The sequence below is a fragment of the Mytilus edulis genome, chromosome 13 (assembly GCF_963676685.1).
Source record: "Mytilus edulis chromosome 13, xbMytEdul2.2, whole genome shotgun sequence".
NCBI classification, from domain to species: domain Eukaryota; kingdom Metazoa; phylum Mollusca; class Bivalvia; order Mytilida; family Mytilidae; genus Mytilus; species Mytilus edulis.
The window spans coordinates 26104248-26132232 of NC_092356.1; the positions used below are offsets into that span (position 1 = coordinate 26104248).

The 27985-nt window shown below is 33.3% G+C and overlaps 2 protein-coding genes across 3 annotated transcripts; both read right to left on the reverse strand.

Annotated features, from left to right (window-relative positions):
* LOC139500823 (uncharacterized) lies at positions 1–1776 on the reverse strand. 2 transcript variants are annotated; one of them, XM_071289699.1, is made up of 3 exons: positions 1125–1769; positions 324–412; positions 7–108 (listed from the first exon to the last, which is right to left on the reverse strand). In XM_071289699.1, the coding sequence occupies exons 1-2, from the start codon at positions 1695–1697 to the stop codon at positions 341–343; spliced, it is 645 nt and encodes a 214-aa protein (XP_071145800.1). In that variant the 5' UTR covers positions 1698–1769; the 3' UTR covers positions 7–108; positions 324–340. The 2 variants fall into 2 exon arrangements, with proteins under 2 accessions (XP_071145799.1, XP_071145800.1); XM_071289698.1 differs by lacking the exon at positions 324–412 and having other exon boundaries at positions 1–108; positions 1125–1776.
* Positions 1777–9240: 7464 nt separating this feature from the next.
* LOC139500211 (olfactory receptor 1496-like) lies at positions 9241–10522 on the reverse strand (the record flags this gene model as incomplete). The annotated part of the gene is given in 1 exon segment (XM_071288950.1): positions 9241–10522. A coding segment is annotated over 1 exon segment (1152 nt), but the record flags the coding sequence as incomplete, so codon positions are not given.
* Positions 10523–27985: the final 17463 nt, after the last annotated feature.

Below are 27985 nucleotides of genomic sequence, written 5' to 3' on the forward strand. Positions count from 1 at the left end.
ACGTTTAAAGCCATGATTTCTTAATAAGTTGAACTAGGATTTTTTTTTATCTCTTTTATTAATAAAAATTTCAGACAAGTCGATTCTTCTGTCTTCTGCTTTTAATATCTGAAAAAAGAAATAATTGTTATGAATTAAAAAGGCTGTTATTTTTTTAGATGTATCGTTTATTGTACCTTCTATATCTTTTTTTTTTGCCAAATAGAGGTCTTAAATATATTTTAATTGCAAAATAAAATTAATTGGTTTATCAAGTTGGCTGATTTTGTATGATAAATGTCCAGTGGCAAGTAGTATACATAATTAATTTTAGAAAAACATACCGTAGTATTTTTAATCCTTAGAATTTTTGTAATTTTTTAAGTTCCTTGTCCTTTTTCTTGTCAAACAATCGGTATCGTATTCTGTAAATCTATAAATACACAAGACTTCAATATAAAGTCGCAAAAAACAGATTATAAGCTTTGCAAATATAAACAGCTCATACATTGGGGCCCTTTATAGCTTGTTGTTCGGTGTGAGCCAAGGCTCCGTGTTGAAGGCCGTACGCGTATATTGACCTATAATGGTATACTTTTTTTTAATTGTTATTTGGATGGAGAGTTGTCTCATTGGCACTCACACCACATCTTCCTATATCTTTATACATATAGTTTGTTCTCAAACAAACACAATTCTTCAATTTTACGATACTTACAAGATTCATTTAGCGAGGAAAGAAAAATTGAGCAATGAAAAAGGGTCTAAAAACTTCAACGTTTAAGTGGACGATACCAGAATCTAAAGTCCTCATACAGGTATCTGTTGCAGTAATAGTAATTATATTTACATTCTTATATGACCATTCACAACAAAAAATACGGAAAGCTGACATAACAGCTATATAGTCATGTATCACAAACAAATAACAGGCTTAAAAAGTGGAATCTTCTGTATCTGTTATAATAATTTAATTTTTGCAATCCGTTTTTTTTTTCTGTTATAAATTTCAAACTATTTCCTTTGAAACTGTTCACAATAGTCAATATTTTTTTCTGTTTTACCATGTTAAAATGTCATTAACAGTAAAAAAAAAATAGATTGTCAGGCCATTTTTGAACCCCTCATTTTTTACACATACTTACCAGATGAACAAGAGGCCAACAAAAGCACCCTTCTGGTTGAACCTGCTCTACTGTGGTAACATTTTCGTCATTGTCAATATTGTCGTCTGCTGTCAACGGCTTCACTACAGACGACAGGAATCCAGACATTTTTACAGGAGGTTTGACAAATACATCCTTGGTTTCTGCTTGTCCTTCATTCAAGACGACCGTGCCCATTTCTGTCTTCTTCTGGTCCGTTTGTGTGTTACCACAATTGATCGGTGATCTGGAAGATTTACGTTCATTTGCAACTTGTTTTACAACAAAAGCGCAATTACTTCTACTATTAATTTTATTTTCAACGTCATCATGGGTAAAATCTTCAATATAACGGTTGTAGTTAGTATTCACGAAATCATGAAGCTTGAATGAAAAGCTTAGCCATTTTGGTGTTACCTCAGTTGCAAAGCTTTTGGCGCCTTCACTTATTGTTGCGTCCTCTGTATTGTTTTGTAATCCAGTATGAATATTGTTGTCCTTATTTTCACCGTGTTCTTTCTCCTCCTGGATTCCGAAACATTCACTTCCACAATATGCGATTTGAAAACTCATAATTGCTAGAAAAAATGAACACCGTCGTACAACAAATGTTTGCAGACTATAAATATAGCCTTAGCAACAACAATCTTGCAACGTCATCATTCGTTTTATGACGTTCGGTCATTATAAGTCTAAGCGCAACACTTTGCATCCGTATTGTATTGTATCTTCGATATGTTGCTGCCAAATAAATTTCTCTTTCAATGTTGTAAAAAACTTATTGGACTGCCGCCTTCGTTCAAAGTGCATTATATATGTATACACCACTCAAATTGAGTGATGGGGTTAAAGCCAATGCAAAACTGCAAAGTTATAACATTGGGCAAACATCTGACTGAAAACGATTTCAAAACAATTTCAATAAAGTTTTTCGCAAGATTTTTAGTACAAGCTCTCTCAAATGTTTGGTTTGCGAAATATATCACGCAAAAGGTTTGCGATAACGCAAACATTTGCGATATAAGGCAAATATTTGTTTAATTTTATTTCTTATTGAAGATTTAAAGGAAACATCAGTTATTGATGAAGGAAGCTGTTTATATTAAAATGTATCACCTTTGTAGTCACTGCAAAGTTAAATGCTTGAATATTAAAGAAAGAACATGTGAAAAGGTTCTAGGTATTTTTATTGATGGATCTCTATCTTGGTCTTCTCATATCGATTATATAATAAAAAAAAATAACTCTTCTAAGCTTTATTAAAAAGATTAAAAAAAATATTTAAATCACAAAGCTATACAAATGTACTAAAACGCTTACGTTTTACCTCTTAACTTGAATTATTGTTGTTCAATATGGGTAAACAGTAATAACTTTCTATTAGAAAAAAATACTTTAAACAGCTAAAAGAGGGCAGCAAGAATAATTGTAGACGAACCTGATTACACCAAACCTTCAAGCGAATTATTTCACGAATATAACATTAATGTGCCGATCACACAAAGAATACTTTATTAAAATGCAATCTTTATGTAACACGCTTTCTCATTGACTCTTGTTAAGCGTACAATTACAATGTACCCGTCGGAGCCGCTTCACAAAATTCCTTGCGCATGTATCTTGTGACATAAATTCTTCGCAAAACAATAACAATGGCTACGTCAGACGACGATTTTGACATGCCAGAACTGGATCTTTTGGGCCCGTTGATACCAAACTTCCACTTGAAAACAGATGTTTTGGATGGGTTAGAATCAGCTGTATAAGGCAAAACATGGCTTAGCTCCAGAATATATGTACAGTCTTATATTGTAAACTTCTGCAAATCAAAAATACAATTTGAGATTTTCATCCTCAGATAATTTTAAAATTCCAAAACCAAATACAGAGTTGTGCAAGTTTAGTTTCTCGTACACAGGACCAAAAGTATGGAATGCTCTTCCTAATTCAGTTTTAAAAAATCAAATATAGTATCAGAATCTAAACATAACTACAAATCTATGTATTTTTAACATTACCATGATAGTTTTGCTGTAATGCCATTTATCATCATTGTTTATTGTATCTTTGAATTGTATTTAATCTTTATTTATCATTATTATTGAATATGAATTGTTTATTTCTAATGTAATCATTATTGTGTTAAGAGAGCCTTATTGAAAATTCACTCTCTCTCTTAATAAAGAAATCATGATTATTAGTATAGCTTCACACAGTGTGACAGGGTTTAAAGAGAATATAAAAAAGAAGATGTGGTATGATTGCCAATGAGACAACTATCCACAAAAGACCAAAATGACACAGACATTAACAACTATAGGTCACCGTACGGCCTTCAACAATGAGCAAAGCCCCTACCGCATAGTCAGCTATAATAGGCCCCGATGAGACAATGTAAAACAATTCAAACGAGAAGAAGTACTGTTTCATTTTTACAACAAAACAAAAGAACGGTTTCTGTATTTAATCCATTGGATTTATATTTAAATATCATGTGACAGTCTGTGATTAATTTTCTAATATGAACGGTTGACACGACTAAGCGTTCAAATAAGCGAGACTTACCTTCATCAGGAATACTCAAAGCCAGACATTTGATATTTAGAAGGGGGTATAAGTACTGAAGCCGTTGAAGAGCTATATTACAACAAGAGTGCACACACTGAAATGTCTCGCCTTCTTTACTAATCATTGATATTATGTTGATAGTCCTAAGTATAAAGCTTTATTACAACAGTCACATAAACTTAACATTAACCAAGATAGCTAAACAAAGACCAATGAACCATGAAAATGAGGTCAAGGTCAGATGAACCATGCCAGGCAGACATGTACAGCTAACAAAGCTTCCATACAACAAATATAGTTGACCTATTACTTATAGTTTAAGAAAAATAGACCAAAACACAAAAACTTAACACTGTGCAATGAACCGTGCAATTGAGGTCATGGTCAAATAAAACCTGCGGGACTGACATATAGATCATAATATATTTCCATACACCAAATATAGTTGACCTTTGGCATATAATATTAGATAAAAAGACCAAAACTTAAAAACTTAACTTTGACCACTGAACCATGAAAATGAGGTCAAGGTCAGATGACATCTGCCCGCTAGACATGTACACCTTACAATCATTCCATACAACAAATATAGTAGACCTATTGCATTAAGTATGAGAAAAACAGACCAAAACACAAAAACTTAACTATAACCACTGAACTATGCAAATGAGGTCAAGGTCAGATGACACCTGCCAGTTGGACGTGTACACCTTCCAGTCCTTCCATACACCAAATATACTAGCCCTATAGCTTATAGTATCTGAGATATGGACTTGACCACCAAAACTTAACCTTGTTCACTGATCCATGAAATGAGGTCGAGGTCAAGTGAAAACTGTCTGATGGGCATGATGACCTTGCAAGGTACGTACATACCAAATATAGTTATCGTATTACTTATAATAAGAGAGAATTCAACATTACAAAAATTCTGAACTTTTTTTTCAAGTGGTCACTGAACCATGAAAATGAGGTCAAGGACATTGGACATGTGACTGACGGAAACTTCGTAACATGAGGCATCTATATACAAAGTAAGAAGCAACAGGTCTTTCACCTTCTAAAATATAAACCTTTTAAGAAGTTAGCTAACGCCGCCACCGCCAACGCCGCCGGATCACTATCCCTATGTCGAGCTTTCTGCAACAAAAATACCAAAACAAAAAGCCAAATTCATCTAAGGTCAGCTTTGCCTGAGGGAGTTGCATCCTTAGTTATAATTTCAAAATTCATAAATGGAAGGTTTGTTATAAATCATGTCAGTAACCGAAGTACTGACTACTGAGTTGATGATACCCTCGGGACTGATAATCCACCAGCGGATTTTTGTTCTTTTCTAAATTTTTCTTTGAATCAATCTTTTTTACACAGATAACACATTTTTTTTTCAAATCGAAAGAGAACTTTCTTCTGTCGATCCCAATTTTGTGTTTATATGACATGAGATCTATACTACTGAAGGAAGAGACAAATTTCATTGAGCCGCATCTCCTCTGAAACTATACAAAATTGGAAATGTGTGTAATATGACATACAAATCATGAAGACTTCAGTGTTTGTACCTCCTACATTTAGGGTAAACATGGAATGATTTCCACTTCCCTCCCCCTACCACTTTTTTTTTCAGTGAAGCATAAATTATCCTTACCCTCTCCATTTGGTTCTCGCTCCTACAATTGAGAGGTGAACATTCAATTTACAGTATTTTTTTTGTTTGTTCAAATTAAAGAAAAAAAGAGATATTTTGAAAGTAAATTACAATACATAAAGTGTATAACTGTAATAATGAATGGATATTCTGAAAGTAAATATTTAAAATATACAACTTTGATAATGATTGGATATTTTGAAAGTAAAAATATATTTAGTATATAACTGTAATAATGAATGGATATTTTCAAACTGTGATATTAAATATTGTATATAAATGTGTGTATATGGATTTGATATGTGTGTATATAATAATTGTCGTATGTATATATATGAAGTATGATGATTAAAGATAAAAAAAAAAATTAAAAAAAAGTGCATCTGAATACTAACACAAATGTTTCTGGTTCGATACCCGTTCGGGATGGAAATTTCAGGGACTGAATTTTCAGCTCTCCCTTGACACAATTTGCGAATATGGTCTTGAGGAAACGATGATAGTCCGTCGGAAGGGGACGATAAATGGCTGACCGTGTTGAGAGAGAGAGAGAGCCATATCTCTTGCACGTAAAAGACACCCTTGCAGATTTCGAAAAAGAGTGGGTTAATGCCGCTACATGGCAACACTCGCACCCGCAAAGTAAAAGGGATTAATATAAGTTGCAAACCTTGTTTCCCAGTCCACTATAAATAAATATGTTTAAACTAAACTAACATGGGATGATTCCCACTTCTCTCTCCCTTACATATTTTTTTTGTCAGTGAGGCATAGATTGTCCCTTGTTTCCTTACTTCTTCATATGCTTCCCGTCCCTCTAAATGATGGGTGAACATGGAGTAGTTCCAACTTCCACCCCCTTTGTTTTTTTGTGAAACAAACAATTTTAATAATTTACTACCCTCGTCACCTGGTTTCTGCCAGACTCCCAATTCCCTGTAACCTAACTCCCACTCATTCCAAAGCCTCGATTCAAGAATCATGTCCACCTCAGGGTCGGATTGCGGGGGGGGGGGGGGGGGGGTGAGGGTCCGAGGGTTGGAACCCCCTTTTCTTCTTGGTTGTGAACACCACTATCATAGGTTTATTTACAATACATAAAAGATCCTCTTCGTATGGTTTTCATCACTGTAATTGAGGGGTGAACATGGGGTAGTTACCACTTCCGTCGCCCTTACTTTTTTGTGAAGCATACATTTTTTCTTATGTCACTACCCTTGTCACCAGGTTCCCTCGGCTCTCGACTCCCAATCCTCCCTAACCTTGCACACCCACTAATTGCCAAACCTCGATTAAAGAATTATGTCCATCTCAGTGGCGGATTAGGGAGGGGAAGGTCAAATAGCATATATTTCGTCTTAACTTTAGCCAAAATGAAATCCTATAATTACACATGTACATATATCAGCACATTTGGGGTTATCAAACTTGTGTCCTTCCCTCTTCCGGATTCGAGCTGATGATATTGTGAGATCGTGACAGCTCCGACTGAACAGTGTCGTAACAACCTAAACCACTCCCCCCCCCCCCCCAAACTATATATATGGATATAGTTATCCGTTAGAAAGATAGTGGCTCATTGCATATATAGGTACTTGAATATCCGTCTGTCACACACAAACGAATTAATCATTAGGTTAATTGGTATAGTAAAAATATTGAAGATACTGCGACTGAAATGAAAGTAAAAGGGGGGTTACAATTTTACGTCGAGTAGACATGACACTGTTCTCGTATAGTTCAATAAATAAATCAAAGTACTTGTGAGCACTGAAAGGCACAGATGGCATTTGTTTTGTAGTGAGATCGGAAAAATTTAAAGCAGTGCTTTGTATTGAGTATTGGAAGGGGATATCAAATTGTGTTTTGTTACTTCCAAAGTAGTAATACAGCAGTGGCGGATCCAGGGGGGGGGGGGTTCCGGGGGTGCGCACCCCCTTTATTTTTGCCGATCAATGCATTTGTATCGGGACATATGTTTTCTACCCCCCCTTTGCCCTGGTTGCCCTGGGTTAGCACCCCCCTTTCGAAAATTCCTGCATCCGCCCCTGTACAGTCAGGTAAATCGATAACTATCAAGCCAGGCCCATAATGATTTTGATTTAATTTTTGTCCCCCACCCCCCCCCCCCCCACCCCCCCCCCAAAAAAAAAAAAAACCAACAAAACAAAACATAAGCGTCACTAAAGGTCAACAACAACAACACTTTATCTTGTAAAAAATCAGGTTGGATCGTACAAAAATCTTACTTTCAATCTTCCTCAATTTTAGTTTATTTACATGTTGATCTGCTATGTATCAATTATTTTATCATAAATGTCCAAGTATCTATTGTTTTCAGATTCCCTTTCATTTTCTATCCTTTTGTTCTCGGTTTATTTTGATAAAGGCGTCACTTGAATCAAAAGATAAAGACCGCAAAAAACTGCATGCGCATTACGTTTACATAAATTCATACTGGGAAGATACCGCTATTTTAAACATTGTATCGTTGAAAAAGAACACATGGCCCATATAAAAGTTGATGAACTAAGTAACAACTTCTCTAAAGTGGTCCATGCATGCCATTGCTGACGGACTATTTTTACCCGATGGTAATTCATGCATGTTACAAAATTTTAACATGGTTAGCTTGTCATGTAACTGTACTTTTATTTAGGTTGTAACTATTTGATACAATAATGACCGATGATTGTTTAGGTTGTTCTATTTAAGGTATTTTGGTTTTGTTACTTACAAACAGTTTATAAATTTCGATTTTGAAACTTTTGAATCGAACTTACCTGACGAGTCGAGTTCCTCAATGAACAGCTAAGAAATCTATCTAAGATGTGTATCTTAGTTTTTTTACTATATGTCATAAATTCAGCATGTCCAAAACAGGCAATTTGGAATTTCCGGTTGTAAAATAATCATTTTTGACAATGATTTTTCCTAGAAAACGGACGATTCATGGAATTAGATTTGACCTCGTGCAATATCTGTTTTCGCTTCTTTCGATCTGTCTCCATACGATTCCAGTTGTTGAACGTCCACGCTTTTCTGTTTATATCATATATTCTGTAGAGTCCTGCTATTCAAAAAGGCAGACCTGTTTGTATTGGATACTAGGTAAAACCCGCTTAACTCGAAAAGTCTATAATAACAAATTGTATCACATCTTACTCACAACATTGCGAATAATTATAATTGGTATTTTCCCCAGAGTTGGAGTTTTCCTGCATTTTAATGAATTTTTGACTGGCTTATTTGCAATATATTAGAATATGAAACAAGAATATCTGTCCAACTCACACTATAAAATGTTCATGTTTTATTAGTGAGTCACAAAAAGCAAGACCTGGAATTTTAGGGTTGGATTTATTATTCAAAAAGGTGAATGTTTAGGAAGTGTCGTGATGATGAAAATAACTCTTTGATATTCCAAATTTTAATCGATAATCAAATTACAACAAATCAGTAAGAACTGGTCACATACTATTACAATATTATATGTTTATAGAAGAGCTTCGAATTTTTTTATCAATTTTAAATAGTTTTGGGTTTGGTAAACATATGTTGCAGAATAAGACTTATTACCGAGTTTGCATTAACATGATGAGCAACACATGTGTAGCAGGATCTGCTTACCCTTTTAGAGCAGCTGAGATCACCCCATTTTTGGTGGGGTTCGTGTTGCTCAGTCTTTAGTTTTCTATGTTTCCTGTTGTTTGTTTGTCTGTTTCATTTTTATCCATGTCATTGTCAGTATATTCCAAAATATGAATTTGAGTTTCCCTTTGGTATCTTTCAACTTTTTTGTAAACAAACCTCGCCATGCCATTTACCGTTAGCTATTTTAACTCTTTATATGGTTCATTTTATCGTTTTTTTAAATGAATAAAAATATTTCAATTCCTTTCTAAATCGACTGTCATTATAAAAATATATAAAACTATTTACAACATGATTCAGATATCCCAGTTCATAAACGAATAGGAAAATGCAAGTTTCAGTACATGTAGGTGACAATTCACCGAATGTTTCTTGGTTAGTCATGCGTATTAAAGCCAATACCATGAATGATATCAGACAGAGTAACAAAGAATATTACCGATATTACAATTAAACCTGTTGTGACTCTCGCAACGTTGATTGTAATTTCATTTTTCTTCTTCATTTCAGTTATTTTATTACACGATCTTAAAGTGTTCTGTCGTATATTCGACTTCATTCCAGCAACTGATGACGCAACAATCAGTAAACCATTCAAATTTGATAGAAGACTGTTAGGATTGAGAATATCGGTATTACATAAATCTTTACTATTTGGAGATTCACCAAATGATCTATGTTTCTTTGTGTAACGTGTCGAGACTGAATTAGGGGCCGAATCTTCTGTCAATTTGGTAGTGTGTATTTTATTTTCACAAAAATTCTCAGATAGTTCCAACATCGACTTAATACCCGTGTTTATACAAGTGATTTCTTCATTTGAACTCTTCTTGTATATATTTATATTCATCATCTGTTTTCTTATATTATTACTTTTTATAATTGTACGCCGAACGGAAATATATAAGGAGATAATTGTAAATCCTACCAATACACCTTCAGCTAGCAAAAATACAAAGTATGAAGCTGGAAACATTGAATTCTCCAGACTGTCATTTATGAAACATTCAAAACCTTTGGTTGCATTTGATTAAGGAAATGAATTGGTTCCAGATATGTACCCCATTGTTGCAGCATTAATGGCGGCAAGTACAAAAAGCAAAATACACAGCTTCCTAGCATCATAGCACGAAATTTGGTAATTCAAAGGGAAGCAAATATGTCTGTATCGTTCTATTGCAATCGATAGAATTAACAAAACCGTCCAGCATCCCCATGTATAACAGTTTACTAGGGATAGACGGCAGATAAAGTCATAATCAAAAGAAAAAGGATTCATGACCAACACTATTTCCACCGGAAGATAAGTAGAACACACTACAAGGTCGGATACATCTAAGGCGGACACAAACACGTGGTAACTACTTTGCTGTTTCGAGTTCCGAGAAAAGATAATTAGTATGTGTATGTTTCCAATGATACCAACTAAAGATAATACCGCGACAAACACGGCAACCGGAACTCTTTTATATGTTTCATCCTCTTCATTTTCTATCAAGATGTCTAATAGCTGGGGGGCTGGTTGTATTTGTCATTCTACAAAATGTGTTAATAAAATGTTAATGATAAATTTAAGACTTTCAAAACTGCTGACAACATTTTTTAGATTTAAGCCGTTCATATTTCTTATTCAAACTGTGACTTATATTCTTATTTGGGTCAATATCCCTAATGCGCTTCCAATTGAGGAACATACAAGTTGTGTTTAAACAAAATATCTCTGTGTAGTGATTTTGGACATGTTTCAATTTCTAACAAGTGACTGAGATTAACCATTTGCGTTGATCTGAAAAGTAGAGGACCATAGAATAAAAATGTAAAAACTATGGAGTTATTAAATGTATTCAAAGAAATAAATTTTAAAGAAATTATTGAAAAAGGGATTTTTTACCATGAGGAATCGCATCACGTAAGGATTTTCGGGTCGTGCTAATTTATTGACAAAAGAATCATACTTCGTACCCCGAAAATTTAACCACATATGTGAAAATGTCCCAGCTTCGAAACGAGCCAACAAACATATCCCAGTTTACGATATGGACTGAGCTAGAGAAAAAAACGTTATCATTACAGCCTATGTCGAAACAATTGCGCATATTGCCCCATTTGTTTTACTATAGTTACCAGTTACAAAGTATTATATTGATAGTATTACCATTTTAAGCAAAAAATACTGCAACCAATTGTCTCAATTGGGAAAGTATTAATCCATATAAATCAGTTCAACATGGAACTTACAAATGTACTCAAGACTAGATAACCAAATATGTATGTTCAAGAGCAATGGTAAACAGAAATCATTATACTGGTTTAAAGTATATCAGTAAATAATGACAACAGGAGCATACCGCTGTTCAAAGGTGTAAATAGTTATCAAAGTTACCAGGATTATAATTAAATACTCCCGACGCGCGTTTCGTCTACATAAGACTCACTTGTGAAGCTCAGATCAAAATAGTTCTTAAAGTCATATCAAACGAGTGACTGGTGAAAAATAATGTTTATCCAATACTTGAACCAATGCATGTATATGCCATAAACTTATTGGATTTTAAGAAATGAAGGCCTATGGAAATGAGCTGAACAGGAACCTATTGACATCCAAATCAAGAAAAGAAAATGAGTATGGATAGGCCACACACTGCAAAAACCAACAAGCAGTATCACAAGGCAGGAACTTAAATGGAACCTTCAAGGAAAAAGAAACAATAGCCTTTGCTCCCTGGAGGAGCCAAGGGCCTAAGTGAGTAAGTAAGTTAGTTTTATGTGCATGATTTTTATCATTTTATACGTAGACATATCGTAGAATCGTAAAATTTTTATTCTCTATGTCTGTTATGATGTGAAAATATGGCAGCTACTTCATTGTCGTGTTTACTGATTGGCACCTTATAGTAAACAACCAACAAAGAAGCATGGATATTGAGCACGTGTATAACATGAACAATCAGATAATAGTTTAATTTAAATGACAGGATTTTTACGAGAAGGGTCACGCTGAGGTCACTTGCATACAAAAAATATGTCGGCGAATTGCTTCCTGGAAGCAAGCAATTAAAAAAAAGTTAACTTTTTCTAAATATGGACAATTAAAGAATTTCCTTCAGAAAAAAGTATATGTACATAATTTTTTTAATGAAAACTGTCCATTTAGTTATAAAAAGACATATGCATATTTTTTTTTTAAATTGAGGTTTCATATGACTTTTAGCCAAAGTTCACAGTCATATTATCGTGGTTATCCAAAATTGATGAAATTACTGTGTACACAAACAAGTATTAATTATAAAACCTGTTGAAGAGAAATTCAAGCATGTTGATTGGACAAGGATTTATAAGATATGTACATTAGTGGGAGATATTATGGAAATAATTTTGCAAATCGTGATACAAGTATGAAATTTGATATATAGATAAACAATAATTGAAAAAAATCAGCTGCTGGCCATCAAAAATTTTCATTTTTTCAAGATGGCCACCGGTCATTTTGCAAATGGTGTCATATTCAAAGCTGTGTTAGAGGTATAATTCAAAGTAAGTGTGATAACACGTAAATTACAGTTCCTTAAGTACGATGAAGCAATCCATAAATGACGAAAAAGTTACTTCCGGTTCCAAAATGGCTGCAAAAACGTTGAAAATGGCTACATTTCGTAAATCCTTTGAAAGCTGTGTTTTAAGTATAATCAAAAGTAAGTTTGGATAAAACGTGAATAACAGTTCCTAAAGTATGATAAAAAAAATACATAAAAGACGAAAAAGTTACTTCCGGTTCCAAAATGGTGGCAACAACATTGAAAATGGATACAGTTCGTAAATCCTTTGAAAGCTGTGTTGTTGGTATAATCCAATGTAAGTTTTGATAAAACGTAAATAACTGTTCCTAAAATTGATGAAACAATACATGCATGACGAAAAGTGACTTCCGGTCCCACAATGGCGGCAAAATCGTTGAAATATATATTTTTTCATATTCTTCTAATTTACAAAAGATATAACTTACTTTGTTAAGTTCAAATACCTAGTTTGGTTATAGTGGAAGATATTAGCAAGAAAAATCGAGAGAATTGTGCTAATGATGATATAAGGATGAAAATAAGCACGAATAATACGAGGCTGCAAGGGCAGCCAAATAAGTCCATTTTGGTGTCCAACTGTCATTTTTTTTTCTCCATCCAAACCCAGTGTTCGTGACTTGGTACGTATACCTGTCGAATCCCTAAATCCGGTAGAGTCCACCTTGATATGCTTCCCTTTTGATAACCGGGAGAGAACTGATGGTAGGCGGAATAGCATCACAAGGGCGCTGTTTCCTGACAAATGATTCAAATCGTGCCTTGTTAACAGCAAATGTTGATGATGCCGTACATGATGCAAGTAAATGCTTCTATGATGATCATGTATGTGTCTTCATACAAGATTAAAGCGAGCAAAACATCCTTTCCATCTGGAAATACTTCCAATTTCTGCCAATTTGACCTCTTCACTTTCCCATCAAATGCAGACACAGTGTCACATTCACAGAATGCATGGAAGGAAAGAATAGCAGCTGCACGAGTTCCAAACACATTTGATATGTCATATACATGAAGCCTTCGAAAGTCTGTATTCTTTCAAAAACCTATCCACAATTTTTCCACACCTAAAAATGCGAGAGATACTATCCCTAAAACTACTACATCTATGTCAGTACCACTTAAAATTACTTGTATCAACCATTTTCAGCAGCAAGCTTATCATGGACAAACATACGTGTATCTGCATGTTCATGGTTATAAAGGGATAGCTTGGAAGTATCCGGATTGAAATTGTAAAGAATATTTCACCTTGAGTAACGTAAGCATTTTTATTAGTCTTTAAAGACGCAATTCTGTCGGCAAGAAACTTGAACCGTTTCGTTTTGTTGTCATCTTCTCAGAGAAAACTACTCCAAACCCTTGGCGTTCTACCAGAACCAACAACTTTCCGTCTAGCACCAGCACCTTGTCCTTTTCTCGGTCTAGCCTTTAGATTATTCATTTAGTAAACATCTATTGCAGTGCCTACTCTTAAATACTTATCGGTGCAAGATTTTATATAAGGCAGTATGACATCATTTGCAAAATCATCGTGGTGGCCTGGAATTAATTTCTAGCCCACCAACGATAAATGCGTCAGAATTTTGATCAGATGATGGCAAATCGCATACTGTTTCAAGTATACCCATTTGCTGCGATTTAATAAAACTGTTTAAAGTGACATCCTTAGAGAAAGACAGAGGGGTAATTTGTTTTTCATGGATAATGAAATCTTCCAAATCAAACTGTCTACTTTGACAAGAAATGAAAAGTCAAGGAAAGAGATCACAATCACTGTTCATGTTCTTCAGCTCTGTTTTTTGACAAAGACATTTACAGTTTCATTTTACAGCTATACTAAGAAATAGCTATTTTTTAATCTGGTTGTAAAAAACAGATTCTACTTCGTTTTGCATTAGCTTCAAAATATTTTCTTATTGTTCGGACCCAATATCTTGGAGTTTATATACGTATCTCACCTGCCTCCGAGTCAACAATTTCCTTAAAAGCGTCAAATTTGTACAAATCTGACGACTATTCTAGAAAAAAGTAAAATTAGAAAATAGATTTCAAACTCGTTTATTATTTGAGAAAGCCTTTGACGCTTTTCAAAGAAATCCTTTTGTGTTTTCGTAGTCTTCATGTATCGTTCACCTGTTTTAGAATGACCCAAACCGCTAGTTTTCTCAAATTCTACCAGTTTACATTTACGCTTTCAAAAGCCAATATTTATGAAGCAAGTAAAACACACGCCGTTATCTGATGCGGATGTCTAGTCCTGGGTACATTCGAACATACATGAAAATAATTTGACGTTCTAGGTGTTGCAATATCGGCTTCAGTGGAGGCACATGTCCATTCACTTTCATGCAATATATCAGCCAGAATTTTAAAACAAACCATCTCAATGAACTATCCACAAAACATAACGATAAACTTATCTTCTGCGTACAAATCTGGCCATTTGCTAAGCCAATACCAAAAGTGGTCTATCTGCAGCTATAATTGATGTTTACCCGGGATTTTGAAAGGTAACTTCTTTTTTCACCTTATCCATCGAATGCTTGATCAATACCACTGAATGGGCGTGTTTTCAAACAGTGGCATCATAGAGGTTACACTTTGAAAACAAAACTTCAAATGAGATGATTTCAGCTTTCCAATTGTGAACTTTCCATTTCTAAGTAGCAACATTCCAGCAGCACCTGCAAACGGTCTATATATCTCCCAATTGATACGATATTCCCGGGCTTGCATTTCCTATCATGATTTTCTTGATAGAGGGTTGTTGCTCACAAGGAAGCTATTAAATCAAGAGTTCCGAAAGGTGAAGTTGAAATCATCTCTTCGTAAATTTTACGGACGCCATCACGAGTTGGTTGACCGTTATGGAATAACCGTTTCACAAATGATATCGGATATGTTCCCTACGTCGTAACTGCAATCCCCTTCCCTTTCATAAATCTGACCTACCGAATTAGACTTTTTACCGGATATGTTATCTCATAAGGTAGCACTCCACAGTTAGGTGTGTAGTTTCGCATTTTGGCCCCTGTGGATTTTTCAAATATGAGAGCTAGTGTGCATTAAAATTCATTTTTGGATAGCTGAGTACTAAAATAGCCTTTGTATTGGGTTTATATGAACATCAAGATAATGTAATGTATGTAATATAGGCTGTTTTCTGTATGACAGTCCGTATTTGCATGTCCCTACAATACATTGGTCCGGCAATTATTCTAATGTTTTTTTCCAACTTTTTATCGCACGAACTTTGTGATTGGATTTTACGAAAAAATGAGGCGAAAGACACCCATTTTTTATTTGATCATTAGGAAGATTTATGAAAACAGTTTCTAAAAAGGTATCACTCAAAGGCATTGAAATTCTAGTTTGATCCAAATTTTTGGGGGGTACGTGACATGTCCACCCCCCTTTTTGCAATATTTTATGGTAAATAAATGCAGAATGTTGCCATGGATACACATAAAAGAAATTAATTTTCACTCTTTTAACTTTTGAAAATCAAATCTATGGAATATACTGATTACATACATATGCACATGTACAACACAAACAGTTAGGTTAATGTATTAGAAATCCAGGAATAGGAGATGATAAAACATTTTGTGGCTCATTTTTAATTTTATTTTCTAACTGTGGAGTGCTACCTAAGCAACTCGACGGGTACCACATGTGGAGCAGGATCTGCTTACCCTTCCGGAACACCTGAGATCACCCCTAATTTTTGGTGGGGTTCGTGTTGTTTATTCTTCAGTTTTCTATGTTGTGTCATGTGTACTATTGGTTGTCTGTTTATCCTTTTCATTTTTAGCCATGGCGTTGTCAGTTTATTTTCGATTCATGAGTTTGACTGTCCCTCTGGTATCTTTCGTCCCTCTTTTAATAGAAGATTTTTAGAAGAATGAAATGACGACCAAAAAATGTTAACGAAGTTCAAATCCTCGTCACCAGTGTGCCCTGGTAGTGGGTGAAAATCTCTCTGTATGTCTTTGAATAGTTTGCGCATGTGCAATATTGATAAACGCATGTGTTTCATTCTCTAAAAAAAATATTATCAAACCAATTCATGATATCATTAAAACCCAAAAGCACCAAGTAAATAGTAAAGAGTTCAAATGTATATGTATGAATTTTGTTACATTTTCGCGCATGCGCAAACCCCGAAGAGTCAAAGATGTATTTCTATTAAATACGTCACATGCAAGTATTGTAGCCACCAAACCTGATAATATTTTTCACTAAAAGAAGATCAAAGAAAAAGATTTCCAGAAATATAAGTCTTTTCGAAAAACAGCCATTTTTGAAAAAGCCAGTGGCCATCTTGAAAAATTATTTATTTTCATGGCCAGCAGTTTTTTCTTAAAGAGTATATAATAATGATGCTTCGTGTTAATTTTCATTGTTGTATCGTCATTTGCACAATTCTCTCGATTTTGCTTGCTAATATCTTCCACTACATGGGTGCGAACACTTAATAATGGCATATACAATGATGATAATGGCGGTCATCTTTTTTAAACGCTTTTAATGAGTTTAATCTCTTATAATTTGCTAGATGATTATGTCTAAATAAAGGCAACAGTAGTATACCGCTGTTCAAAACTCATAAATCCATGGACAAAAAACAAAATCGGGACAACAAACCAAAACTGAGGGAAACGCATTATATATAAGAGGAGAACAACGACACAACATTGAAATGTAACACACACAGAAACGGACTAAGCATTAGACAAAATCCTATGAGAATAACAAATATAACATCATCTAAAGTGAGTATGCCACCTATGTCTGTATTTTGAAATAGCTTTAGCTAAACTTTGTTACTGAAAACAAAATATGAAAAAAAAATGTATACTTAAAATTGTTTTATTTATTTCTGCCTTTTCAATAACTATCTCATAGATATTTTTTATATTTTAATGTTGATTGATACCTCAATTATAAACATATATGCATGAACAAATTATCAATAGATTAGAACAAAATTGATATCACAAACACATTCTATATTTGATTGCGTTTTGCATTTTAGAAACACTCGAGTTTATTTTTTAAATAAATCCCGTTTACCAAAGGCACTGCTTCGCTTTGCATTTATTTTACACGATAGAAAATGCACAATTACATCATTTCAAAGTCTTTAAGATTCGGATACGATCACGATATCGTCAATATAAAGCTAATGAAGCAGTTTCTATCAGTTTACATTGCCGCTGGTTTTCAAGATAATGAGTATCAGTATAAATCAGCAATGCTTATTTGTTTCTTTCAATATCTTTGATCTTTTCAAATTATCATTTTTATATGCAATATTGCACCACAGATAACTAGTGATTATAGGAACACATAACGATCCTGCAATGAAAAACACAGAAACATAACTTTTTTGATTTCACCGTTTTTATAGTAAGAAAGATATAATTAGTTATGCAAAGTAATTTGCACCAAAAACTCTTTCATTATAAATAAATATTTTTATCAAATATTAAATCGATTGACACATTTTATATTTCAATTTTGTTTTTGTTGCAGTTCAGTGTTTCTGTTGTTCCAGTGATTTCCTCTTATCGTTTGTGAGTTTCCCTCCGTCTGTAACACGGACTTGTTTTCGATCAATCGATTTATGAATACTCAACTGTGGTATACTGCTGTTGCCCTTATTATATGTCTTTTCTCTTTTTTTGATTTATGAAGTTGAACAATTGACCAATTTTTTTAGGATATTAGTATGGCAAGTGGTTCCGAATAGGGTAATAGGAGCACATACCTTCTGAACAAATAATTAAGAGTACGGGGAAGCATTTCAATACATTGATGAAGGTCGTGCAATGTACTGCCATACAAGTCAGAGGTTAAGCTAGCTATAAAACCATGTTTTTATCCATCATTTTCTACATAAGGAAATACATTGGTGGAGGAAGCCAGTGAGAACCTGCTACCTTCGGTATGAAAACTGACAATCCTGTTATATTAAGAGTCGTTTCACAATGCCACATGCCGGATTCAGATTCATTACCTTAGTTTTGACAGTAGTTTGACTTTTCATATAAATGATTAAATGAATAAAAAAAGATCCAAACATAACAAAAATTAAGTCAAAATTATTTTAAATTTTGAAAACATTATATGATACCTGGATAAACTTTCCATGGCTTTAGAGATTGTGTTCTTTTTTTTTTTTTATATCAGACATAAATTTACCCAAATAAAATTGAGAAAGGAAATGGTGAATATGTCAAAGCGACAACCACCCGACCATAGAGCAAACAACAGCCGAAGGCAACCAATGGGTCTTCAATGTAGCGAGAATTCCCGCACCCGTAGGTGTCCTTCAGCTGGCCCCTAAAATATGCATAATAGTACAGTGATAATGGACGTCATACTAAACTCCGAATTATACACAAGAAACTAAAATTTAAAATCATACAAGACTAACAAAGGCCAGAGGCTCCTGACTTGGGACAGGCGCAAAATTGCGGCGGGGTTAAACATGTTTATGAGATCTCAACCCTCCCCCTATACCTCTAGCCAATGTAGAAAAGTAAAAGAATAACAATACGCACATTAAAATTCAGTTCAAGAGCAGTCCGAGTCTGATATCAAAAGATGTAACAAAAGAAAATAAATAAAATGACAATAATACATAAATAACAACAGACTACTAGCAGTTAACTGACATGCCAGCTCCAGACCTCAATTAAACTGATTGAAAGATTATGTCTTCATCATATGAATATCAGGTACAATCCCTCCCGTTAGGGGTTTAGTATCATACTACCAAAGCACTATTGTATATTCACCAACCTACACTAACACGAATTTTCAGTGGATTTATTACAAGATAGGCTGATAAAAATTCATCATTTTAACTATAAGTCAACTTCAGATACTCAACACCATGAAGAAAATATCAGGAAAAACACAAAAACTCAACAACAAAATGTCCTTTTTTTCAATTGAATTTTGCAATTGTAAATTGTGAAACAGATATGCAATAATGGTCAATTAAATAATTATAGAGTTTTCAGCTCAGTAGTGACCCCCTACAATTACAATTCCATTTATAGAACTATCTATTAAATTAATATGACAATAGAATCTGAATAAATAAGAATCATTATAAACTATTTGCTGTTTATCTAAACGAAATTTGGTAGTGGTTTACATTTTATAGTGGATAGTTGGATAGTTGTCTCATCGGCCATCCTACCACAGTGACCTTATTTTTTAATATATTCATCCAGAAATGATTATGAATAAGAAGATGTGGTATGAGTACAAATGAGATAATCCTCCTTCCAAGCCACAATGTTTAAAATGTCAACAGTTATAGGTCAAAATACTGCATCTAACACAGAGAATTCGTTCACACCAAACAGCGAGCTATAAAAGGTTCCCAATTGACTAGTTGAGTATCAGTATAAATCAGCAATGCTTATTTGTTTCTTTCAATATCTTTGATCTTTTCAAATTATCATTTTTATATGCAATATTGCACCACAGATAACTAGTGATTATAGGAACACATAACGATCCTGCAATGAAAAACACAGAAACATAACTTTTTTGATTTCACCGTTTTTATAGTAAGAAAGATATAATTAGTTATGCAAAGTAATTTGCACCAAAAACTCTTTCATTATAAATAAATATTTTTATCAAATATTAAATCGATTGACACATTTTATATTTCAATTTTCTTTTTGTTGCAGTTCAGTGTTTCTGTTGTTCCAGTGATTTCCTCTTATCGTTTGTGAGTTTCCCTCCGTCTGTAACACGGACTTGTTTTCGATCAATCGATTTATGAATACTCAACTGTGGTATACTGCTGTTGCCCTTATTATATGTCTTTTCTCTTTTTTTGATTTATGAAGTTGAACAATTGACCAATTTTTTTTAGGATATTAGTATGGCAAGTGGTTCCGAATAGGGTAATAGGAGCACATACCTTCTGAACAAATAATTAAGAGTACGGGGAAGCATTTCAATACATTGATGAAGGTCGTGCAATGTACTGCCATACAAGTCAGAGGTTAAGCTAGCTATAAAACCATGTTTTTATCCATCATTTTCTACATAAGGAAATACATTGGTGGAGGAAGCCAGTGAGAACCTGCTACCTTCGGTATGAAAACTGACAATCCTGTTATATTAAGAGTCGTTTCACAATGCCACATGCCGGATTCAGATTCATTACCTTAGTTTTGACAGTAGTTTGACTTTTCATATAAATGATTAAATGAATAAAAAAAGATCCAAACATAACAAAAATTAAGTCAAAATTATTTTAAATTTTGAAAACATTATATGATACCTGGATAAACTTTCCATGGCTTTAGAGATTGTGTTCTTTTTTTTTTTTATATCAGACATAAATTTACCCAAAGCACTATTTTATATTCACCAACCTACACTAACACGAATTTTCAGTGGATTTATTACAAGATAGGCTGATAAAAATTCATCATTTTAACTATAAGTCAACTTCAGATACTCAACACCATGAAGAAAATATCAGGAAAAACACAAAAACTCAACAACAAAATGTCCTTTTTTTTCAATTGAATTTTGCAATTGTAAATTGTGAAACAGATATGCAATAATGGTCAATTAAATAATTATAGAGTTTTCAGCTCAGTAGTGACCCCCTACAATTACAATTCCATTTATAGAACTATCTATTAAATTAATATGACAATAGAATCTGAATAAATAAGAATCATTATAAACTATTTGCTGTTTATCTAAACGAAATTTGGTAGTGGTTTACATTTTATAGTGGATAGTTGGATAGTTGTCTCATCGGCCATCCTACCACAGTGACCTTATTTTTTAATATATTCATCCAGAAATGATTATGAATAAGAAGATGTGGTATGAGTACAAATGAGATAATCCTCCTTCCAAGCCACAATGTTTAAAATGTCAACAGTTATAGGTCAAAATACTGCATCTAACACAGAGAATTCGTTCACACCAAACAGCGAGCTATAAAAGGTTCCCAAGTGACTAGTTGAAAACATTTAAAACAGAAAATCATCGGTCTAATCTATAAGAAAAAAACAGGAAACGAGAAACATTTATAAACCACACCAACAAAACACAACCACTGAAAAACAGACTCTTGAGATAGGACAGGTACATTAAAATGGAGTGGGTTTACGCATTTTTTACAGGCGCCAACCTTCACCCTAAACTGACAGTAAGGTAAAATTACAACATAAAAAGACACACTATAGAAATCAATTGAAATGGCAAAACATGATCAAAAAGACATTCAAACAAAAAGCGAGCAAAAATACACTGAACTAATAAGTTCAGTGTGATCTATGACACGACATAAAGCATTTAAAGCATTTATATTTTAAAAATATAGAAAAGGTACACATTTATGCATTCGATGTAAGGATTATGATTGAAACGTGATTAATATTAAAATCATCAATCAGATATTAATCAAAAAGGAATTTCAATTACTTACCTTCGTACAATTTTCCTAACAAATTTCAGTCTTGATTCACATATATTTCATGTCCTTGATTGGTTCTCTTGTGTCTTAATTTCTATTAGATTGACTGTTGTAACTCTGATACTTCGTGTTTGAAAATGAAACATGCGATCATGAGAAAATATTAATGTTATATATAGGATACCACAAGGAAAAAAATACTTAATATTGCATATTAATTAAATGAGCATTGCCAATGGCAGTTACTTCGGATATAATTTTGAATGCTTTGTTGGTTTTGATCCTTTGGGGACAAATAGTATTAGTTTTCTAATTGCTTCTTTGTTTGGTGGTCTAAAATATTGTTCTTTAATATTTATGACTTTCATTTATTTGCTATTGTGTTATCTAATTGCTTCGTCGTTTGTTCGTCTAAAATATTGTACTCTAATATTCATCCTTTTCATCATATCTTCCTCACTGTTATTGTTAAAGCTCCTGGGAAAGGTACATGTGGTCCTACTAACATTTAACATATGATTCATCAATTGCAATTAAATTGTACATGTAAAAACGGTTTTCTAAATTCCAATGAGGTTTTAATTCTCATAAAATTCAAAATGTCGCACAAAGATATTCAAGCATTTTCTATCCTGGTATGTCAATTAATCTGTGTAATTTAGTCTTCGATGCATGAGTTTGTAATTAATTGGTATTGGCTTTGAACTTTCTGTCAGTAACTGCACGTATACTCAGGCTGTACTTTTCTGTTGCTCTGGATGAGGGTTGGATATATACCCTGTCTCGTCCCGACTGTTTGATGTTTGTTCTGCTTTTTGTTGTTCTCTTGGGTGAAGCCGTTATCAGTCGATATTCAATTTTTCTTATGGTGTATTTTTACACCACTGTCGCGGGATAGGTAGTGGTAGTGGGGATGGAGATTTGAGCGCTCATACAAACATGTTTCACCCTGCAACATTCTGTATATCCATGTTTCAGCTGTTGTCGTTATGGTCCAGTCAGACTAGCATAAATTTGACCTTAACCTGAAAGTGATTGCAATAGAAGTTTTAATCTTTAGCCTTATACCCCAAATATACACAGAAAAAAGTCCATAAAATCTTTCTTGAGGAAGACTAAAAAAATCGCCATTTGAAATTCCTATGGAGATTTGCAGTGAAAAGGGAGATAACTCTTGTAAAAAAGGCAGAAATATCAATAAAAATTGATACAAAATTATAACTTTACCGCTTCTATTCATCAGAATGTATTGATTCTTGATTTTTAGCGGTCTTTAGAGTATAACAAACAACTCTATAGGTGTTTTCATATTTTTTATCAAGATATAATCTAGATTTCTTAATTCAGTTGACCAGTTATTGAATTTTTCAACATGTCAAGGTAAAGAATTTCAAATTTAATGAAATTAATGAAGCATGTATTCTTCTTTTTGTGGTTTAAAGTTTCTTTAGATAAGTCAGATGCTGAAAAAATATAATATACAGATATAAACAATATCAAATTTTCACATTATTTTTTCAAAATGGTCACAAAGCTTCAAACTTGCAATTTCTTAATGAAAAAATGCACCCAAATAGAATAAAACTACCCATAACACTTCGGTTTTGTACATTTAATGAGCAGAAGATTATATAATTTACTCAAATACAAACTTATAACCCCATCAAAGTATCATACTTTACATAAATTTCAAGAAAATCAACCAAAACTGACAAAAAAAGACTAATTTTTCGCGGAGTTATCTCCCCTTCCGGTGTTAATAACCATAGGAAAATAAAAATACTGATTTTGAGTTTTCCTCAAGTTAGATTTTATGGGACTTTTTTCTGTGTATAATTTTTTATTAGGGGCATCATGCTATAGATTAGAATTAAAACATTTTCTTTTGCAATTAGTTTGAGGTTAAATATTAGTTTGACTGGACTATTAGTTCATATCTGTCATTCTAATATGACGTGCTTCTTTCGCTTTGTAAACAACACCGTGATAAAATTCTCCATATATCTATACTTAGCGCAGACTCAGAGATATACATAATAATGGCTGCTACAATATACTTGCCACGGAAATCCACATGTATTTGAACCTATTTGCAAACCATTTGCCAATTTTATTGTTTTAAAAATTGCAGTTAAAAAAAGACAAAATAACTTTTATTCTTATTCAGATGCATAATAAAAAGAAGTGATGCACAAGAGCTCGGAGAAATCAACAAAATAGAATTAAATAAAATTCCGCAAAAGTCTTTTAATGTTTTTGACGCATTTAAGTCATTTTCAAAACATGACGTAATTTAAATGAAAACGTTACAGTTGAACGTTTTCTGATACGTGTACCATCGAATATTGTATTAAAATTGATTTGTAAGGTAGGTTTTGTTTTATTTTCTATTCTATTGCATTTTTTGCATATTTACTGATTTTAGCAAGTCAATATGGCGGCTCCTTAGTTACGAAATGTCAACTTTGGATTTGACTGTGGCATACGAGAAAAACATGTAAATTAAAAATGGCAAATGTTGGGTTTGATAATTTTAAGAATTAAACAATTTGTTTGTATCTGTTATTCACGAAACAATCCATGCAAGCTACAGATTTTATGAATGTTTGAACTTTATCGAACCGGGAGTAAAAAAAGAACGGCCACACACACAGCATTCCTACCATCGCTTCAGTGTTTAATGACCGTATTTGTCGTATTAGAATCGAAATAATTCATGGAAGTCATAGATTGTTGGAAATTTACACATGGCCTGGGCCGTGATATTCGTTAATTTTATCCCTCGCTAACGCTCAGGAAAAAATTCGAATATCACGGCCCAGGCCATGTGTAAATTTCCAACAATCTATGGCTTCCATGAATTATTTCTTAATTTTATGTTTGCGTAAATTTTGTTTTGTAATTTTTAAGGCCGTTAATTTTCTTAATTGAATAGTGTCATGTTTGTCATGTCGAGGACTTTTATAGCCGACTTTACTGTATATGTTTTTCAATATGGTTTATTGTAGAAGGCCTTACGACTACCTATAATTGTTTATAACCACTTCATTTTAACCTTGGTGGATAGAGATTGAAAAATTGAGGAAGCATACTATCTTAAAGATATAAGCTACAGATTCAAATATATATTTGAAGGTTCAAGGAACATTTTGGTGTATTTTCGACTTATAAATCTTATACAGTATTGGACAAACGTTTTGTATTTCCAAGATAACATTTCTCAGTCCCAAGTTCTCACTTCTGATTGGTAATTCTCAGTTCCAAGGTGTCATTTCTCACTTCAAATTTGTAATTCTAAGTTTCAAATTAACATTTTCCATTTACAACTTGATATTTCTCATTTACAGCTTGATATTTACAGTTGCTAGGTGACATTTTACAATTCCAAGCTAATCATCCTCTGTTCCAATTAGACATGTCTTGAAACTGGAAATGTCATGTTTAAAACATTAGATGCCCATGCCGCTGTTTTGTAATAAACATCATGATGATCTATGTAATCCGTATCAAAATTCATTTAATGGTCAGGTGACGATTTAATGAAATAGATATAAACAAAAATTCAGAAATCCAAAATATAAATTATAAAAAAAGATGAAACATATTTTTTTTTTAGTTCATTATTTTGTACTAAATTATGCCGTTAGTTTTCTCATTTGTATTTTCAATTTTTGGGCCAGTTATAACTAATTATGCGGTTTGGACTTTGCTCATTGTTGAAGGCCGTACAGTGATCTATAGTTGTTAATTTCTGTGTCATGTTCGTCTCATGTGGAGAGATGTCGCATTTTCAATCATCCCACATCCTCCTTTTTTATATATTAACGTTGGATTACATGAAACAACGGACAAGACTGGAAAACACCTATCATATGTACTTTGTACTGACCTTTTCCAAACTAAACATACTAAATTATCGGTTAAAACTGGTTATTTAGCTTATAATTACAGGGTTAATACTGATCACTACGAAATCGAGCTAAATGCTATAGTGGATTTCAAGTACAACATATATGGTTTGGTCATTATAATTAGGGATGGAAAGGAATACTCGAGTCTCAATCGGAAAGTAAAGTATTCGAGTACAAATTTATTACTCGGATACTCATCGGCCTTATATAAATCATGGGATTTTCTCCTCACATTTAGCCTCACTTAAGTTTCCTTTTAAAATATTTTTTTGTTATACGAATTGATATTTATTAAAACGTAAATACGTTCATCTCAGACTACTATGTATTTGTCTGTAATTGCAAAACGTATTTTGAAGAAAGGCAACAGTAGTATACCGCTGTTCGAATTGAGAAAAAAAGCAAATCCGGGTAACAAAGTAAAACTGAGGGAAACACATCTAGGAACGTCTGTTCTTTCCGAGAAGTTCAGGACGTCTGTTAAAAATAATCTAAAAAATAGAATTGTTAATCAAGTCTTCTTTGTAAAAAAACAGGATTACACCGGTGTTCAAAAGTCATCAATCGATTGAGAGAAAACAAATCTGGATTACCAACCAGAACCGAGTGATAACATCAACTAACGGTAAAAACAAAGGAACCACAGGAACAACAGGAACACCTTATTGCTACAAAAGAAATGCCAACACATATAGAAACCAAATTTTTGATAAAAAATGTCATATTCATAACTTGGCACAGGACATTTTCAAAAATAATGGAGGTTGAAACTTGGTATAATGGTAGGCCAAACCTTCCACTTTATGACAATGTTTAAGATATCACTAAAACACTAACTGACAAAAATACAGCACAAAACACATACAAGATTATTCATAAAAAAGAAAAGTATATACATCTAATGTTATAGTAGATACAACACACAAACCACAGATTAATAAAGAGGATATTCCATTAACGACAAACACCACCAGTTATTAAAAACGGTGACGCTTTTACGTAACTAACATTTATCTTGAACTTTATTCAATTAAGTTACATTATTCGTTCAAACAATTTTCATGACAATGATGGTATAAAAAAAAAGTCAATAACTACTGTAACAGTAAGCTAATAATGAACATCTAATAATACTATATCGTCCAATATTTTTGTAACAAACTATATGACAAGTCGCATTATATAAAATACTAATTCCACAGGAACAGATGATACAGATTGCCTATCAAGCAGGAATTTATGAAAATATTGATATTTTTATTAGCATGTTTCTGGTTTGGTTCATAAAAACACAAACAATAATTGCTATCTTGATTATTTTTAGAAACAGAAGTCAGTTTTTCATTGATCAACTTAACTAAGGATCACGTTCTATTTTTTAGTCAACAGTTTGCATTTTGCAGAAACACGTATGTCTCTCGTTAAGATGTCAAGCGGTGCCATCATATTATAATTACATCCCAACAAAAATCAAAAGTTTTCACTAGACGTTAAAGATTTATCCTAGTACTCGGGTACTGACCGAGTATTCGGGTACTCGTGAGTTTCCTGACCGAGTACTCGGGTACTCGTGAGTTTACTGACCGAGTAATCGGGTACTCGTGAGTTTCCTGACCGAGTACTCCGGTACTCGTGAGTTTCCTGACCGAGAACTCGGGTACTCGTGAGTTTCCTGACCGAGTACTCGGTTACTCGTGAGTTTCCTGACCGAGAACTCGGGTACTCACAAGTATCCTGACCGAGTACCCCAGTATAAAATTTCAACTTTTGACATCCCTTATTAGTATATAACATTATCCAAAATTAACAAAAGTGACTCTGAATATATATAAAGTTAGTCATTTAAATAAAATTTTATATTCAATATAATTTTATATTTTAACAATTTGTATAAGCATTCTTGTCTTTTTGAAAAATATTCAATCGTACCGGATGATGTTAAATTGACTGAAACTAATGCACGCAATATTATTCATTGCAAAATTTAATGCGGATGTATTCCTGCATATATCATTTTTTGATAAAGG

Bases quoted from the DNA above. Each gene is read 5' to 3' on its own strand.
- LOC139500823 (XM_071289698.1), bottom strand. From the start codon at position 1,697: ATGAGTTTTCAAATCGCATATTGTGGAAGTGAATGTTTCGGAATCCAG. The intron at 109-1,124 runs GTAAGTATGTGT...TTCTTTTTTCAG, and splicing joins GTTGGCCTCTTGTTCATCTG to ATATTAAAAGCAGAAGACAG.